The sequence below is a fragment of the Dermacentor variabilis genome, chromosome 8 (genome assembly GCF_050947875.1).
Source record: "Dermacentor variabilis isolate Ectoservices chromosome 8, ASM5094787v1, whole genome shotgun sequence".
NCBI classification, from domain to species: domain Eukaryota; kingdom Metazoa; phylum Arthropoda; class Arachnida; order Ixodida; family Ixodidae; genus Dermacentor; species Dermacentor variabilis.
The window spans coordinates 62,439,351-62,457,712 of NC_134575.1; the positions used below are offsets into that span (position 1 = coordinate 62,439,351).

General features: G+C 43.9%; 1 protein-coding gene across 13 annotated transcripts in view; it reads left to right on the forward strand.

Moving 5' to 3' along the window:
* The window catches only part of LOC142590271 (uncharacterized), a 45,031-nt gene extending 33,694 nt beyond the window's left edge, over nucleotides 1–11,337 (forward strand). For all 13 annotated transcript variants that reach the window (XM_075702233.1, XM_075702236.1, XM_075702240.1 and 10 more), the window contains 3 exons: nucleotides 5,554–5,612; nucleotides 5,746–5,817; nucleotides 11,102–11,337. In XM_075702233.1, coding sequence (XP_075558348.1) covers nucleotides 5,554–5,612; nucleotides 5,746–5,817; nucleotides 11,102–11,302 — 332 coding nt within the window. In that variant the 3' untranslated portion in view covers nucleotides 11,303–11,337. The remainder of the gene's footprint in view (nucleotides 1–5,553; nucleotides 5,613–5,745; nucleotides 5,818–11,101) is intronic.
* The last annotated feature ends 7,025 nt before the right edge of the window (nucleotides 11,338–18,362 follow it).

The window sequence follows — 18,362 nt, forward strand, 5'->3', positions numbered from 1 at the left end:
GGCCCTGTAATAGGTGTTTTGTTCTTTTTGAAGCGTTCGAGCGAGTCTCGACGCTCCTTAGGCGTTTGGTGCGCCTTGGGGACAGGTGTAGTGTCCATTGCCTCCTGTGAGACGCAGGACAGGCGCTCTTGCGAGCGAGAGGTTTTCAGAGGGAGTCCCGCCTTCGAGGGCAAGACCCCTGCGCCCACCTGCCCGGAGGTCGATGGGGCTCCCTGAGGGATTTGGCTGCGCTGGCCGTTGCCAGCGCTGGAGGGGGCCTCGGAAGTTGGGGCAGCCTCGGCTGCGCCCACCTTCGGGGTCGATGGCTCCGTCTGCTCGGTTGGCGGAGCAGCCCTAGCTGCAACCACCGTGGGGGCAGATGGCGTAACTGTCGACTCACTGACTGTGGGTCGGACAGCCGCCGGAGGCCGTTGTGACGCTGCCCCCTGACGCGCCACATCGGCAAAGGTTTTCCTGGGCAGGTACGATACCCGCCTACGTGCCTCCTTGAAACTTATATTTTCCTTTACTTTTATTGTTACAATTTCCTTTTCTTTTTTCCACGATGGGCACGACCGCGAGTACGCGGCGTGCTCCCCATCACAGTTTACACAGTGGAGAGTGTTCGCACAAGCTTCAGTGGCGTGTTCAAGGGCACTGCATTTGGCGCATGTTTGGCGGCCTCGGCAGCTCTGCGAGCTGTGGCCAAAACGCTGGCATTTGAAGCATCTTAGGGGATTTGGCACATATGGTCTGACTCGGAGCTTTATGTACCCGGCCTCTACAGACTCGGGCAGAATACTTGAACCGAATGTGAGTATCAGGTGCTTTGTTTGAATTTCTTTTCCATCCCTTCTTATCTTAATTCTTCTCACATTGACAACATTCTGATCACTGAAGCCCTCCAGGAGCTCAGCCTCTGTCAGCTGGATCAAATCGTCATCCGAGACAACGCCGCGGGTGGTGTTGAGCGTGCGGTGTGGAGTCACTGTTAATGGAACATCTCCGAATGATACTAGACTGGGCAACTTATCGTACTGTTTCTGATCATGGAGCTCTAGCAGGAGATCACCACTTGCCAGCCTTGATACCTTGTAGCCTGGACCAAGGACATCAGTTAAGGACTTGGAAACTAGAAAAGGGGAAATGTTTCGTACTTGTTTGTCGGATTTTTCTGAGTGGATCACATGGTATTGTGGGAAGTTTGGTCTTTGTCGTCCAAGGAACTGAAAAACTTCATCGGTGCGCCCTCTTTTGTGAGGGCGATCAGGAAGCGGAGGGAAGGAAAGGAATTGAATTTTCGGCAACAACGCCAGCCACCCACCATGGAGCCCTACAAGGGGACGTTACAGGGACTGTAAAAACAGGTCCTGCAAGCGCCAGCTTTACGTTATCGCTATAACCAAATATGAGATAACCTAGGTTGGTTATTCACACAAGGTTAACCCTTGCTGCCTGGAAAAATTGGAAGTAAGCGGAAGCTAGGAGAAGACAGGAAAGATGAAAAGTAAGAGAAAAGACGAAGATTAGAGGAAGAGAGAGACAGGAAAAGGCAACTACCGATTTCCCCCGGGTGGGTCAGTCCGGGGGTGCCGTCTACGTGAAGCCGAGGCCAAAGGGGTGTGTTGCCGCCGCCGAGGGGCCGTAAAGGTCCAAACACCCGGCATTGGCTCAACCCCCAGGATCCCCTTTTCCCCGGACACGGCTAAGCCGCGCACGGCTACACGCGGGAGGGTCCAACCCTCGTGTGCTCGGGTACGTGGTGTCGCAAGGCACCAAACGCCTGCTTGCGCAGACGCCCCTGCGGGGCTCAAAAACTCTAAGTTTACAGAGTTAAACACGCTGTTCAACATTCCATTGCTACCTTAACCTCTATGGAAGCTGGAAAATTGGTTTCGCAACGCAGATTGCTGAGCAAGTTGGTTCATAGTCATGATTGGCTTCTTCAGTCAATGTCTTCACATTTGAGTACGCGGCCTCATTTTTGCCATTTCTGTCCAGTGGGGGCAACGAACTAACCGCAGACATTGGGCTTGGGGTAAATTAAGTACTTTGTTCTTTCAGTGTAGCTTAATTTCACTTAGGACTGTAGTGTGTAGCAACAGAGGACTACTTTGCTGAATCTACTATAATTTTTGAAGGGTCATTCAGCATGCGCCTTTTCGTCAGTCATTGTGAATCAATAATTTGTTTTTGTTTTCTATCTCGTTATCCTTACAGTCGAATGTAGCATCTGCATGTGCATTGCGCTGAGGACATAAAAGATTATGAAGAAAGGCAGCACAACAGCCTGCACAATAAATATGTATTTATTACTCTCTATTTATGATGGCTCGCTACGTAACAAATGCACGAAGCATCATGTTACAACCTTGATTCGCTTACAACGCAGTCTGCGACACCTTCACAAAAATATTTCAAGTTGCCAAAATTTTTGACAGTTCAACTTGATTCGGGACTAAAGAGACTAGAATGTAAAGTGCGACTAGATGAAGAAAGAAAAAGGACGACAGCACACGCACAGCCCTGGCTGTCAACCATGTTGTTTCCCCGTCTTTGTCTAATCGCACGGCACAGTGTAATCATGAATGAAAATTAAGGCACCAGCGCCTAGTCCCACCACGGAAGGGAAAAATCGTCATCCACCAGAGTTGCCTTCCTAAAATATTTGTTTTCCCACTTGCCGCATATTTTATTACAGAAGTGGCAGTCGTCATTTTAGCGCGACAGGTAGCGATATGAGCTTAGAAACTAACAACTCACAAAGCTACGGAGCAGTTGAGAAAGATGAAGAGAGCTTTCCCAGAAAGTGGCATAAAACGAGTAGCGAATATTGCCAAATGACCTCACATAACGGCTATACTACCCCCAATACTCGCGAGTATTTGCATAAATATGAACAAAGTAATGTATTCGGCCTAACGTATACAGTTAAGGAAAGGTTCTACTCGAAAATTTGCGTTCTTATTATTTGTGGTAGAGATTTGAAAATTCCGCCAAACAGAGGGTCCTTCAAGCAAACTTCTAATATGTCCCTAGTTTTTGTCTAGCTGCTACATTTCCTGAGTTATGTCCTACACAACGGCAAAATATAGTGATCTTTGCTGACACTTTTTTCTGCAATTAGTTTTTGCAGAATGTACCGTGCCTAGCTTATTTAGCTTTCTGTAGGCTGCAAAGCTCCGGTATCTATCAAAACTGCCTGTATAGCTAGAGTAACTATGCGAAACGAAGGTAAGTACATATAATAAATTTTGTGGCTATCGCATCATAACCTTGTGGACTTATAGTTGTCCTAGACAACGAAATTAAGCATACACACAGATATGTAGAATATACACAGATATGTACAATGCTGATAACTATTTTTGTTGCAATAGCTCTCACCGGTAGCTGCAAAAGTACAAAGTTACAATTCATTGCACAGGGAAAAAAACGATAAAGTGCACCAATTTCTTTGAATAGTTCCAGTGATTGTGCATGCCGTTTAGGCCTATATCGGCATTCAGCAGCCTGCAACGAGCTAAATAAGCTAATGCGCGATGCTTTCTGTAAGTACCTGCAAAGCTAATTATACTTTGCTGTTGTGCAGAGCTTAACTCAAAACATAAAGCAGCTACACAAAACTAATAACATATTTTAAATCAGCATGAGAAGTTCTATGACTTGCAGTATTTTGAAAGCTCTAGTACGCATAATAAATAAAGTTGTTTCGGGGGGCATTTCATGAATTTGTTCTCGAACAAGTTTTCACCAGGCCCTTCACAAACAGAGAGAGCAAACGAGGAGATCGCCAAAGAAATTTGTTGCTTCCCACACTACTTTGACTTTTAGACAATATGGAGGCAAATGGAGAAGGACAAAATAACGCGAGTTATAGGTGCATGTATTTCGGTTGTCTGTTCAATAAATCCAGCCAATTTGTATGCTAAGTACGTGTTCAAATCATAACCGCAAGAACTGCTTTCTTGGTAAAATCACAATCAGCTAAGCATAACCGCGACATTATGAAGAGACTGTGCCGAGAGAAATGTAAGCGAACACAGGCCTCTCTGCGAGCGTAGTAAAAACCACTCAGGAGGGAAAAGGTGAGAACGAGGCGGCGCCGGAATACAAAGTATCAGATGTTGTTTTTCACACTAGGGTGGCAGATACTTTGCCAAAGAGATTGCACAAAATAAAATTGGCGTGGGGACCCCATTTGACCATTGTTTTTGTACGCTGTTCACAGGTTTTGCCTGCGCAGTCGATATAAGTACTGGTGCCATAGATATTTGTATCATCATTGTGGCGCCACCGTAGATTGGTTGTCTTTGTGAGGGAAGTCTTGAATGAAATGGTAATATGTCTGAGAAGTTACTCTCCAAGTAACAATGTATGTCAGAAGCGGAATATTTCAGAGCCTCATTTACACAAAGTACATTTACCCTCAGACACTGATTAAGATCCACAAAGTGGCTCACAGTTCCAGGGTGTCGCGTTGGTAATGCCCAATATGATTTCTGTGCATAGTTTAATGCTCAGTGCTCTAATTGGCAGTTTAAGTACCGAAAAATTACACAATTTGTTGTTTTCTAGGATAAATAGCTGAAATATTTTCCTAATATGTAGTCTTAACCTAGATTCATGAGATCGCTGCGATGATTCAATGGGCCGAATATTACATGTATGCTTACTGGGCAGTCCTAGTTGCTTTTGTTTAATATCTTTGTTTCTGTGATCAGTGTTTTCCTTTCCATTTTAAACGTTCTTTTTAATTTACTGGTAATGAGCAATTGCCACTGACTGTCGAGAGATTATAGCCCAGTACAAGTGAAGGGGGTATTCGGTCCAGCGTTACAGGAATATTAGATTTCGAGCCAAAGTGAAGTGCGTAAAACCATGCAAGTTGAAAAACGGAAGAGCGTTTTCTTACCTAACCTCTTTTGATTCAATTATATCGGCGCTACAGATAACCGACAGATTGAGTCGGTTTGCAAAATTTACGTAATGTATGTATGCGAGACTAAAGCAATTCAAGAAAGAATATGTAGTTCTTCCTTGTGTGCACTTTAGGATTTCTCAATTTGGTAAATAAGCACTTCCGTGTTTGAGGGATTAGTACACGTCAGCTTGTCATCAATATTATGTGGTTGCTAATCTTTTCCCCAGATGGTCGCCTTCAGTCTAATAAACCGTTGTCATTGTACTGCTATCGTTTTGCTCTTTTTATGATACTGTGTTTATAGGAGAACTGAATTATGGAATTTTAACATTCACGATACACCAATAACATACCATCGCTGAACATTAAGCACCATCACAGTATGTTTTTTTTATTATCTCGACAAACTCAGCTTTCGTAACAAGGGGAGCTCCAACTGGTTAAGCCTCTCATGTACATTGTTTCGGATAAACGAACAAATTAATAAATGATTCAGTAATCAGAGTCTTCAGCAAAGACATCTAGCGTACGTGACATGTTACATCACTTCTGCTTTACATAGGTGCTTGCTTGGATGTTTGTCCTCTTAGAGCAAGTTGAAGTGAAGACAATTCCAACATGAATGAAAGATGCGAATGGTTATGTTGCAGGAACATTCATTGACCGGATTGGCTGCGTATACAGAGTTTTCCAGGCACACAAGAAGTTGGTATGTAGCGAGCACGCTCTAAGGCATCAGGTTTTGTTCATGCAACACTAAGAAACATATTACCAGCATTTCTTGTTAAGTGGCAGTAAAAAGCTGTTCGTGCAATAAGCCTTTATTTTCTGTTTTATTTCAGTACTTATCTAATTGCTTTGCTTTGTGTCCTGGACAAGCCTATATTGTCCCCAACACCATTCCTTGTCTTCAGGTAAGATAAGCCGTCGCTCTAACAAAGAATTCGAATGATAAAGTGCCGGGTGAAAGTTGAGAAGAAAAGCGGTATTGATATGAACACAGCACGGTTCATACAGCAGATGTTATTAAGAAATAAACGAATTAGCACTACTAAGAATTATTTTTTCACAAGGCGATCATAATCTACGTCAGAGAATGTGGATCTTGTAGAATGACTTCATTTAAACTAAAATAGTAAACGTAATAAATTTTAGTAAAGCAACTGGCATTGCAAATGCGTACGCAGACGCTAATCGAAAAAGAAAACTGCCATTATTAGGGTAAGACAACCTGAAGTTGCAAACTCTTCTCTCCCGGTAGTCTTTCTTGTAACATGTGTCGGCACCAGAGAACAACAGCTCTGGCGGTCTTCCTGGAGCTTAGCTATTCATGTATTCTCGAAAATTTTACGAATAATGCCCGTTTTTTCTCAAGCATAGGAGGTTTTTGCGTGAAGTACTGTAGGCTGTCATTAAGCATTTAGTCAGAGAAAACTGACAAATTTGAGATAATCTGATTTATAACTGTTCAAGGCCCGCATAAAGTTTTTATTGGTACTCGGTGATCTTTCTCCGTGCCAGCAAGAACGCGCTCATTGGGGTCATTACAAACATGAATGGTACTGCAATTATTATTCTATGAATAATTCATGCACTTGCAGTTTATCAGTCTACCCTATCACACCAACCCCATGACTCAAAGTGTCTACCAAATTGCGCCGCTAAGTATGTGCTCGTGGTCATGATGCAGCGCCGGTCGTCACATCGTGATCCTTCTGGCCTCATCACCAATCCCACTGCAACAATTTCATCGTCATGATGCTGTCGTTTTACGATCATGATGGTTTAAGAAACGTCATCCTAATGTCGCCATGGCATCGTTATCATGCCGGGTTCGTTATTCCATTGGCGCATTTCTTCCTCTTCATTCCATCGTAATCATGCTTTCTTCAATAAAAAAGTGATTATGCAGCAGTTGCCCTGCCATAGACGACTTTACGTTGTCGTGATGCACTCGTCGTGATGCATTTGTTGTCATGCCGTTCTCATGATACCATGGTAGTGATTGCATCATGCTGATTTCACATGCGACACCTGTTTTTCTGCGCCGTCATGCCATCGTCGCCATAAATACTTATCCGCCTCGTTGCTTGGTGGCATTGGCCTTACTTTGCTAACGACGAGGTCGCTACATTAACACCCGGCCACGGCAGTCGCATATCAACGGGGGGAACTTGAAAAACGCCGATGTTATGTGCAGTGGGTGCGCGTTAAAACATTAAAAAAACCACATGAACAAAAATATTCCGGAGTCCCCCACTGCGGCGCGCCTCATTATCAGATCGTGATTTTAGAACGCGAAACCACATAGTTTATTTTAGTACAGTGATTTTCCCGCCTTCATGGTGACACAATGGCCGTCATTCAACTGTGCTAATGTCGTCATCGTCATGCTGCCGTCGTTGTATCGTCGTTATAACTTAGCTGTGATGCCGTCATCGTCACACCACCTTCGTAGTTCCATTGGGGTCATTACTTCTTTGTCATTCTATTGTCGTCACTGCACGCAGCCGTACATTTGCTGTTATTCTAGTGTCTTCATGTCTTCATCGTCACGCTGGCATAATTATAATGCCGTCATAATTTCAGACCCGTCCTACCAATGCCATCATGCCATCCTGGTCACAACGCCTTCGCCATCATACAGTAGTCGCCATGCCGTAATTTTCATGTCTGGCCCGGGCGAGCAACTATCATAGTCAAGTGGGCCAATACCGGAGGTAGTGTGTCTCGCATATAGTCGATGTAGCAGAAGTTTCACAACAACGAGTACTGATGTAAATATTTCTGTCTTCAGCAACACAGTGGGTCGCTGCATTGCATGAATGCTAATCGCATGAACGTTTACATTCATCGTGAGATGTGCCTTTGCTTTGCTGGAATTTTTTCGGCTTAAAAATGCCCACTTTGCCACTACTGCTTATTGATCAATGAATACTGATAACTATTACTTCTCGGTTCCATGAATCTCTTCTTTCTCAAGAACAAATACTTTTCATAAATGGCCAAATGCCCATTTTCGAGACGGAGAAATGACAGGCTAAGGTTTGGTTACTCAAAACCGCACGAAGTCGAGAGCATGAAAAAAAAAATGTGACAGAACCCATCTCAACATGACTGTCGACGCTAATGCGCTTAGCAGTGAATCTGCATAGCGACAGAACGTTTTGCCACCGTCGAAGCGACTGATATATGAGGCCTGTGGTGCAGTAAGGTTCCTCTTTCGCTCTAGCCACACTCTGCACCACTTAGAGTCGCCATCGCGAAGACTGTGGGTGACCTCCGAAATGCGTGGGTTTGTTCTAACGCTGATCAACGTGCCATGCAGCAGTTGGGCTCCTCTCAAACGCTTCTTGCTGGACACGCTGCACTATCTAGTCACACTGCCAAGAAGTACGCGTGTGGCCTCCGAGACAAGAAGCGCGGGGCGCCGGCGCATGCGAACGCTGAGATTTGTTCCCTCGTTTGCCGAACACTGAGTGGCACATATCAAGTGACCAAGGTTGACAAGAGGTTCATTGAAGAGCGGCACACACCGAGCATTCAGGCGCAGCTTCCTAGAGCGTTGGTGTGAAACGGGCTAATTGAAAGTGGCAGTAACGCAGTGATTTTGCAGCGCAGCCTTGTACTGGGGCGGGTTTCCGCCATTGAGGAATCATTTAAGCGCAGGCTCGATTCCGCTCCACATCTGAGAAATTTAAGGGCTCTTTTTCGTCAGTGCAGAGCGGCACAATTGCAGGGGCACATACCTAGTTGGCCCAGTTGCTGTTAAAGATGCTCATTGAAGAGCGCCATATACCTACTGGTGCGTACTCAGTGGCCAAATTTGGCATCAAGGAGGTTCATGAAGGCCAGCACAGAATGAGTGGCACATACACGGTACTTCAGCTCGGCGTCAAAGAGTTTCTTCGAGCAGCGGAACTATACCAAGTCCCGCGTCTGCAGTGACCCAAGCCGGCATGGAAGAGGTTTGTTGAAGAGCGGCACGAATGTGCACATTGTCACATAATCATATACGTAAGTTGGTCAATTGTTGTTCACAAACCCTGTTCCCTCAGCAGAGCAGTTCGATGAACTACCCTTGCGACCATGTTCTCTCCAATGACCTAGGTAGGCAGGGAAACGGTAAGGTACAAACATACATACATACAAACAGAGGCCTCGGAGAGCGAATGAAGTACCCTAAAATCGCTGACGCTTTATTAATGTGTCCACTCGACTGAGTTATTCACGCGTATATTCGCTTCAAAGGCAGGTGTTTTCATATAGACTCTTCTCCACCACCAGAAAAATCTATCGCTGAACGCATATTAAGGAAAGTTCATCATACAAGGAAGAGCTTTTGCCGTGTCTCTTGATCCACCCATTATTCTAGCGTTACATCAATGAAGAAAAGGAAACGAACAACAGTACACAATAATACAATTTGCTAAAAGTGTTATGATACACAAACGATGTAACAAAAACGAAATCTCTGAAAAATATGGTACTGATCTCAGCCTTCGAAGCAGTCGGCAGATGATTTGAATGCAAAAGCAGTATCAGTGTGCACATAAGACTGTGGCAGCGACATCATCGCATGAGATCAGGTTTTATGTCTTTCTTGTGGGCTTGGATCCCTCCTTCTCAGGAGATTCCCTGAAAGACTGTAATTTTGATGTTTATTTTTAAGTTTAGCAGAATGATTACTTCTTTAATTTACACGCAACTAGTACAAGCCAGTTATTGCAACAGTCTGTAACTCATCGCAGAAAGCCACTCTAAGAAGCGCTCTTGCATTGCCTTCTGGCATAATGAACTTGCCCTTCGAACTTCTTCCTGCTGAACGGAACTTTTTTACCACATTAAAAGTGTAATATTCACTCACACGGTTTAGAGCGCAGCTCTTAGGCTACCGTTCCTACGGTGACAGTCGCCGTGCCTCGGCGTAGTTCTTAGTGTACCCGAGCCAACGAGCATAGTGAAAGATGAGAAGGAACGCTGTGCGCAGCGGGGAAGAGAAAAAAAGCGGCAAGAGTGAGGTGATGCAAGGAGGTAATCGGAGAGGAGGGTGCACCCTATTAGTGAGGAGGAAAGTAGAGGAGGGTATGGCGAAAGGGTGAGGGGAAAAGTGGAGTACAGGCGGTGACCAAGCCTATGGCGAGGGTGGAACCAAATGGCTGGCGTGGGCTTTGGAACCATTGCGCTTGCGTTGCTTGGCATGCGGCGCCACTGCCGCTAGAGAATGCGCTGCGCGCGGATGACGCGTTCCCGTCTTGACGCTTTCTTTGTCAACGATGAGTGCCGCAACCGGTGAAACAGCTTCGTCTGCCGCTGCTGCCTAACGAGCTGCCTGAACAGTGGCTCATCGCTGCCACCGGGAGCACCGTGTCCTTTAGAATCAAATTGTGTGCCATGTTACATCGAAAAATTAAAACACCTAAACAGCTATGCTCAACATTCCCATTAGGGAGTATCGCAGAATTGTCGGTGAATTTTCACCATTAAGCCGACATTCAAGTAAAAATGACTTACGACTACTCTATGACACAAGGCTACAAAGGAAGCCCATACGGGTTTCCGAAAAGTAAGGGATTCTGACTCTCCATGACCAAGGCATATCTTTCTTCAAATGCGAAGCTTTCCTTCTCAGATAGCGTATGCGTTTTCCTTGTATACTATACAAGACGGGTGGATATCAATGTTCCGCTTTCATGCCCTTTACTCAAGCTTCAGGGGTTTGACAGACTGATTTAGCATTAAGCAGAAGGACACTTGCGAACGCGTAATATAACACATCGGTTACGAAAAAAGAAGCCCTGCATAAAAGCAGAGATCAGTTGGAATATCGCCTAACTTAATATAAAGAAGAACAACACAAGAATTCAACACAAGAACAATAAGAATTCAACACAAGTGAAGTGTTCAAAACCATTACTATTTTTGTGAAATTTCTATAAGAAGGCTGAGGAGGTAGTAGATCAAAGGGAAGAAAAATATACATTGTTTTGCGCCTTTTGTGAACCTTGAGTACATGTGCACTTACCGGCAATAATGTGTTGATTAAATTGGATTCTCTAAACAACCTTGGGTGAGATACGCAGAACATGGCATTATGGTGCAATATAATATATAATACAGAACTTCTCTGCTAAACGTACTGCCACATTTTTTGTCCATTTTCTTATCCACCATTTTTTTTCTCTTCTTAAACTGCAGCTCGTCAACAGCGCTGAAGAACGGGGACAAAATTCTTCCAGAATATGCCGATGGGGTATATGCGTGTACGGAACTTGTATAGCTGGTACAAAAACCACAAAATGCAGATCGCCTAAAAGGCGTAAGCGCAGAGGGCGGAACATTGTGCCACGTTTTGGTTTCAGGGAGAATTCTGGAATGAAGGATCATTTCGGAAATTAAAAACATTTTTCAATAAATTCGTTTCATTATGCTTAGCAAGTTGTGAGTGTCTAATAAAGAGAGTCATTTACTACTGAAACCATCACAGTTAGTTGTTTAGAAGACGTTAATCTCCTGCTTCCTTAGGTAATGGCTCAGTTTCCAGTTTACCGTAGCAATGTTTCCTGTCGTTGTCATGGCCGTGGGGGAAGGTAAACACAACTGTACTCTTGATTCGACAGTCACAGAACGAGGAACTGTGCAACCAAGATCATTTCAGACACAAAAGCGGGATGCGTGATAAACTGAAGAATTGCTGTATTCATTCATTACGACATTTCCAATTGATCGTAATATATCCAGGCACAATTTCCGCTAGATTTAGCTCACGATTGCGAGAGTATTGTCGAATGGTGCGAGGAATTTTTCAGCGTGACTAATCATTGTGAGCCGTGTTTTGGTAGGTGTAGTAAACACTGCTTATCATTGCCATGTGCGAATATGGCAAATTATTGTCTACTTTCCACGAAAGCCATTTTCAGAAGTCTAACTCCTAAAGTGATTTAAAGTAAATCGTAGGCGTTGACGTAGTGTGTTTTGGTTCGGCATACTTGAGGACATGATTAAGTTTCAGTGGGCCCTATAACGTAAAACTATTTCAGTCTGTTTTTATGCCAATTTCCTTGCGTCGAATTTACGTACAACAAACGCAAACATCGGCGGTCAGCAACAGTGTTGTTTGGAAAGCATAATCAAACGCAGTCCTCATTTTAGGAGGTCACTCTATTTGCTTTCAAAGGGAATAACATAGCCTACATTGAGCACTTTTTCTGACCTAATTGGCTGACACGAAGAGAAGAACGTGCTCAAGTGAAGAGGGCCTAGGTGAGAGTGAGCTAGCTGAGGGAAAGCAGATAACTGGATGAAAAGGGTGGTGCCTGCGTCGGCGATTGGTCCAATACCTCTTACTTAGCTTGTGGTGTCTGGTCGTAAATCGTGGCAACGAGGAACAGAAGGTTAAAGTGCCGCTAAAAGGGGTCCTCAGCAAAGAATGGTTGGCATAGCAATGCCGCATATGTGCCGAAAAGGCTCGATAATGTTTTACTGCCGTGCAACATTGTTATTATACGCAAGTAAATCCATGTTCCCCGGCAGCTTCGGCTTGCCAGTGCCAGAGCGATTGGTGAGCAGCCATCATCTAGTCCTTTTGAAACGGGGCATTGATTGGCTATTCACAAAAATTGGAGTTTTCTTCGGCATCTTAAGGATCCCTTAATGCGTACACGTCAGTTTGACGCAGTGAGTTATCGCGTCTCATTCAATTCGCGTGACAGACAATCGGAGCCCAGCCCGAAAACGCTCGACTAATAGCAGAGGGTTAATGGCGAAAACGCGTCAAAAATAAATGTATAATTTGCTTTCGTTTAGTCTAATTATCCATCATCAGTGTGCGCATATCATGTCAAATGGGGCGTTTTCGTGGTTTCTGTGACGTCACGTGAGCGACAGGTGAAGTTGAAGTGAGCCGATTCTTTTTTGCCAATCGTGGAGAGCTGCTTGCAGAAATGGCACAGAAAAGTTTGGCATGGCTTTACGTTATAGCGCCCAGTGATGCTTATCTAGCAGTGTACTGCTAGTGTGGTGGCTTGGGCACTATATGTAGCAATTCATAACAGAAACGTGTTAATACTTATTTTTCATCTTGTATTGCATCAAACAAGCAGTATTTTGCGAGATCTTACAGTTCAAATTGCTTCGTATTTGAAAAGCCAAAGTACCAAGGTAAAAATATCCTTGCATTATCACTTGTTACATTCTCAAAATGTACTGATTGAAGTTAGATGGTGCGCAGCAAAGATATAGTCCTTTTCCTCTGGAAAACCTACCAGTGTATGACATATCTCGACTGGCCAGGCATTGATAATAGAAAGAAGTCAGAGTTTTGTCATCGAAACCGGTTCGAACCGCTTTTTAACAAGTGCAGATATTGGAAGTCAATACAGCCTAGACTGCTGGCCATCCCACTTACTACACCTCAACCTTACACGAGAAGAAATCGTTATGCTCAGCCAACTTCATACTAAAACACATCCACACAGAACCCTCCTGACGTCAGGTTCCCTACACAATAAGACTATCAATGCAAGCGCTGCAAATCACTCTCTATACTGTCACATATGATGTGGAAATATCCACAGGCCATACCGATACTCCAAAACCCCCCACCTAACATCGAACAGCGGGAATACCAGCTGATGAGGACTTACCCGGTTAACCAGAGCAAGTGGCAGACGGGGCGAGAGAGACGGCTTGGCGACAAGGCTTCCTGGAGAAACGAATGCCTCTCATAATAAAACGGCAACAACCATCTGCTGAATAAAATTTTATTCATGACCAACAAGCGCATGATTGTAACCTATTGCTCCTATACATATCGTTTTCCCCCATAAGCAGTACATTACGCATAATAGTATTTGCTTTATTAAGGGGTGGCAATCACAGGAGGTCTGCGCCATCACAATTATTTATTTTCATCCCATATCTGAAAGCGTTCAGAGTCGTTACTTTATATTACTCACAAAATGTTTGATAGAAAAATGTGCTTCGAGTCGTTTCTGTTCAAGTTCGTAGGCACAGCGGCTGCTATTAATTCCCTGTATCTCCAATGTTACTATTAAACGCGATGAGCTCTCAAAGAACTGAAGCGGGCGCTTCTGGTCGGCTTTGTTTATACCATTTTTGTTCGCAAGTAAAGGAATTCATCCATACACATGAACGACGGAGTAGAATGAGTACATGCAATTTTGTAATACGGCAAAGAACAGGCAGGTGATAGATACAACATTTACGAAGATATTTTAGTGTAACTCTCGTGATCACTAAAGCTCCCCTCAATAAATTTTTCTGTTGCAAACAGAGAGGCGCGGTGTGGAGACCACCCACTGGAGATTGTGTCTGCAAAGTATCAAATTGCTGAATGGCTTGAAACAGCTGCAAGTTCATATGAATGCCTGTGCGTCTTTATCCTGGAAGGAGTCCCCCTTGCTACTGGAGGATCAAGCTAAGACGCATAAACACTTCTACGTCATACGTACAGCCGGCAATGTCAATAATGGTAGCACGTAACAGACAGAAGTCACCCAAGGTAAAACCAGCCGGACTATCACTGGCAACGCACTGCTTCACAAAAACTAAAACAAGATGTTCCGGTTTCACTCGAAAGGGAAAACATCCATCGCGATCGCACACTATTGGACAGCTATGTGTAACATGAATAGTAGTTTTATCACTGTATAAACATGTAAACTTTCGCTTACTAAATAAATTAACGAACATTGTGTTCCGCGTGTACAGACAAACATGAGTACATCTCACTAGATGACCGCGGACATTGTTTGTCAAAATGCCGCTGGGTGGAAGAGTGGCAGCAGCAGCGAACAAATTTACCTTCGTGCTGCCTGTCGCTTCAACGTGAAATAAGCGACGTAAACACAGCGCACACGAAGCTAACAGCCCTCTGTGCGCCTAGACTCTGTACCCATCACAGATCGCTTACAACATAGGGCCTACGTGGCCTCGCTCAGCCGCGCCATACCACTTCCTCCTTTACTACATGGCTGTACAATGACTGGATCTCCCTGTGCACCGGCCGGCCCTTAGTTGTGAGCTATCGTCGAGAGGTGGCGTTCGCGACTAACACTCTCATCATGGGTTGTGGGTTGTACATAGACCTGTCAATCCAGAGCACGGTGTTTACGTGAGAAGAAAAATGACGAATAAACGAGCGCAAGCGGGCACTACGCAAGAATTTGGAACGAAGGGCAGCTTTCTGTCTGATTTCTTCGTATCTCGTCAGTTTGCTACATTATGGGACCGAAACCAGGGATCAAACCAGGGAACTTCAGATAACCTGGATAAGAGGTGAAGCTGAATCCAGAGTTTCTACATCGCTTTCGGTGGTTCCCGGACACCATCACGGCGGATATCGAGAAGGCATTCTTAGAAAACAAGTTGCAGGAGTTGCAGGGATCATCTGGCGTTGTATAGGGTCCCGATGTTCACGTTACGTGATGGAACTCTTTACCGTTATTGGTGGAAGCGCACGCAGCACAGCGACACCAGATGGTCTTGTGCTCAAATTAGACACATTCTACTCGAATATACACACAACGAGAATACGCGCCATCGCGGAGTTGTTGGCAAGGAATATTACAATTAAAAATATGACGCACCGCCGAGGTCCTAAATGTGTAGCATACCCTTAGCTCAGGTGTGGGGCTGATATGGAAGGTGTATAACGACAATGAGCCTCGCCTTCTAGTGGCAAGGCGACGCGAGATTTCAATTTCCGTACTCTCCTCTAATAATTGAGCTATTTGAAAATTCAGCTCCTTAAATGATCCCTACATGGCACTTCACACCTTGCAGTGTTTAACAAATTAGCAGATGGTAACTCGTATGGGTTTCCTTTAACGAACACTAACTAGTTTTTTTTATAACAGTATATACCAGCACCCACCAACGCACGGGATGCAGGTGCAGAGTATCTAGCAGTGAGCCACTGTTCTTTTAGTCGTGACCAAAGGCAAGCGAAGTCTACCTGGCTCTAATGTCTCCAGATAATACGGTCTTAGTACATAATTTTAAGAGAGCCAGAGTGTTTCTTTACGGTCGTTTCGGGAAATATTATATTATGGTAAGTACTATATATTGTTAGGCACTCATATCTGTCGGCTGTCGGCCAATAATCCTGTATATGATGCTCTGTAGGTAATATTCCGCTTAGAGAAATAATTGTTACATTTAAAAAAAACCTATCCTCGTGACATTATCATGGAAAAAAACTGCATAGAAGTAATTACTGTCATGAGTGTAGTTGATTATCTGTGGATGTCGACAATTTCTAGGACCATTTATTGAAATCGATGTAGAAGGAACATAGTAAACGATTGACGTAATAGTTCTGCAGAAACCCGCAAGGTGGAGAGAAGTAATTAATAAAGGCAAAATCAGACATCCACCTTTCGTAGCAACTGATACAGAGAAAACCCAAACGGGTTCCTCAAAAGAAAGGCCTCGTAGTTGAAGAAAAATTCATCCTGGCACGGGAGTCTCACCCGGGACAACCGCCTTTCCGGGCAGCGACTCCACCATCCCATCTAACCGGGTGCCTAGCAGAAACCAAGGCGAAGTCAAACTTTTCAGCGACTCGAAGCACAGGGAAGAGTTTCACGTAATAGCTCTGCAAAAACCTGCAAGGTGGAGAGAAGTATTGGAACAGAGGATCACCCCGGAAAGGCGGCGGTCCCCGGTTTGAGTCCCTGTCCAGGACGAATTTCTTTCCAACTGCGATGCTTTCTTTCGAGGAACCCGTATGGGTTTCTTTTTTAGCAATTGCTACAAACGGGTGGATGACTGAGTTTCCCGTTATAAACATAAATGATTGTACAGCTACAGCAATCATTTAGATTAAAGGTAATGCAGCTTGCTAGCCTGAGTCAAAAACTCAAGACACAGTCGCCCCTATTCAACGCCGGCTGCACGCAGCTCCCCAGAGCACACCGCCTACCATATCCTACTCTTAATATAACGTACCAGCCTCACTCATAAGACAGAGAAAATAAAAACCACCATCCCTGATAAAACAGAGACACTACTCAAAAGTAATAGAATTGTTGAACGAAAATAAGCCGTGCAAGTCAGAACAAATTGATTTTGAAAAAAATGCGCAATGAGCTGGGACCCTACGCATGGTTACTATACAAATAGCCATTCAATAGAACCAAATGCATTGGTGATGGCACCCTTGGTTGGCACCGTGGTTTCGAAATGACGACACGAAAGTGGCCGCTGCGCGAACGTTGCCCCCTTTATGTACATCCCGATTTAAAGTACTAAAGCAATGAAGTTTTTTTTTTCAGAATATTCTTTTGTGAGGTCACTGTCCTCCCTTCTGCGAAGCTGTTAAAAGCGCAGTGAGATGCTCTTAAATATTTGGCTGCACCATTATTTTGTTACGAGCAGAGGAGAATTACAATCTTTTCTTTGGAGACAGACTATCGTTAAATCTTCCTTAAGAATTCCATGGTAACATACGGTTGTATAATCTTGTTGTGTTCCTTCTTATGGTACCTCGGTAATGCAGACATGAATTTTTTACAACACTAAATCGAAAGTGCACGTCGTCAGTATACAACTACTGAAAATAATACTGTTTTTGTACAGTTGCATGTAGAAGAAATCGTTGGCGCACACAGTAGGCGGACAGTAACGGTTGTCTGTTTGAATTCTTTATTTAATAATTGTCTTACTTAATGGGACGGCACTTTGGCCTACCCCATCAAAGAAATCATTTATTCAATCAATCTATTATGACAGATACCTGCAGCTGTCTACATATTGAGTACGGCCATAATTAGCTTCATTTATAACTCTATAAAAACAACAACATATGCAGTAGAATTTCTATTCGGAGCCTGCGCGCTTACAACTTATGATATAAACACACATAAACGCGCGGCAAGAAACCACACAGGAAGCAACTGCGTTTCCTTTTCACAGAAAAAAAATTAATACCGCTGCAGGGGGAGAAACACGCGACGAATATTAAACAAAAAGCCGTCACCAACATGTGACTTGGAAACGGCAAGGTCCGGTAATTATCTTTAGAGGTTGCATGTAAGAAGTTTTGCATGAATGAAATTTCTATTCTAGAACAAACGATTCGAAGATTGATAAATCGGATACCATGGGGTCATACATTTTTACAAGAACTAACAAGTGAAATTGCCTTCGGGGCTCAATCGCCACCAATTCTGATGCCACAAACTTCAAGAAAGCTGTTACTGACAACCTCCCTTCTTAAATGTATTGCTTTGAAGCCATGAAAACGGGCTAGTAAAATCACATAAAACAAGACATAAATAAGCAAAAGCTAAACTTAAATTTTTTTAGGAACTACAATATATGGAGTATGAAATGACAAAAAATATTGCGTCAACCAAAACAATTTTTCAGTATTATTAGATTTTCTTCAAATATTCCTGTGTGATTAACGTACGCCTTTAATAAACAATGCCTC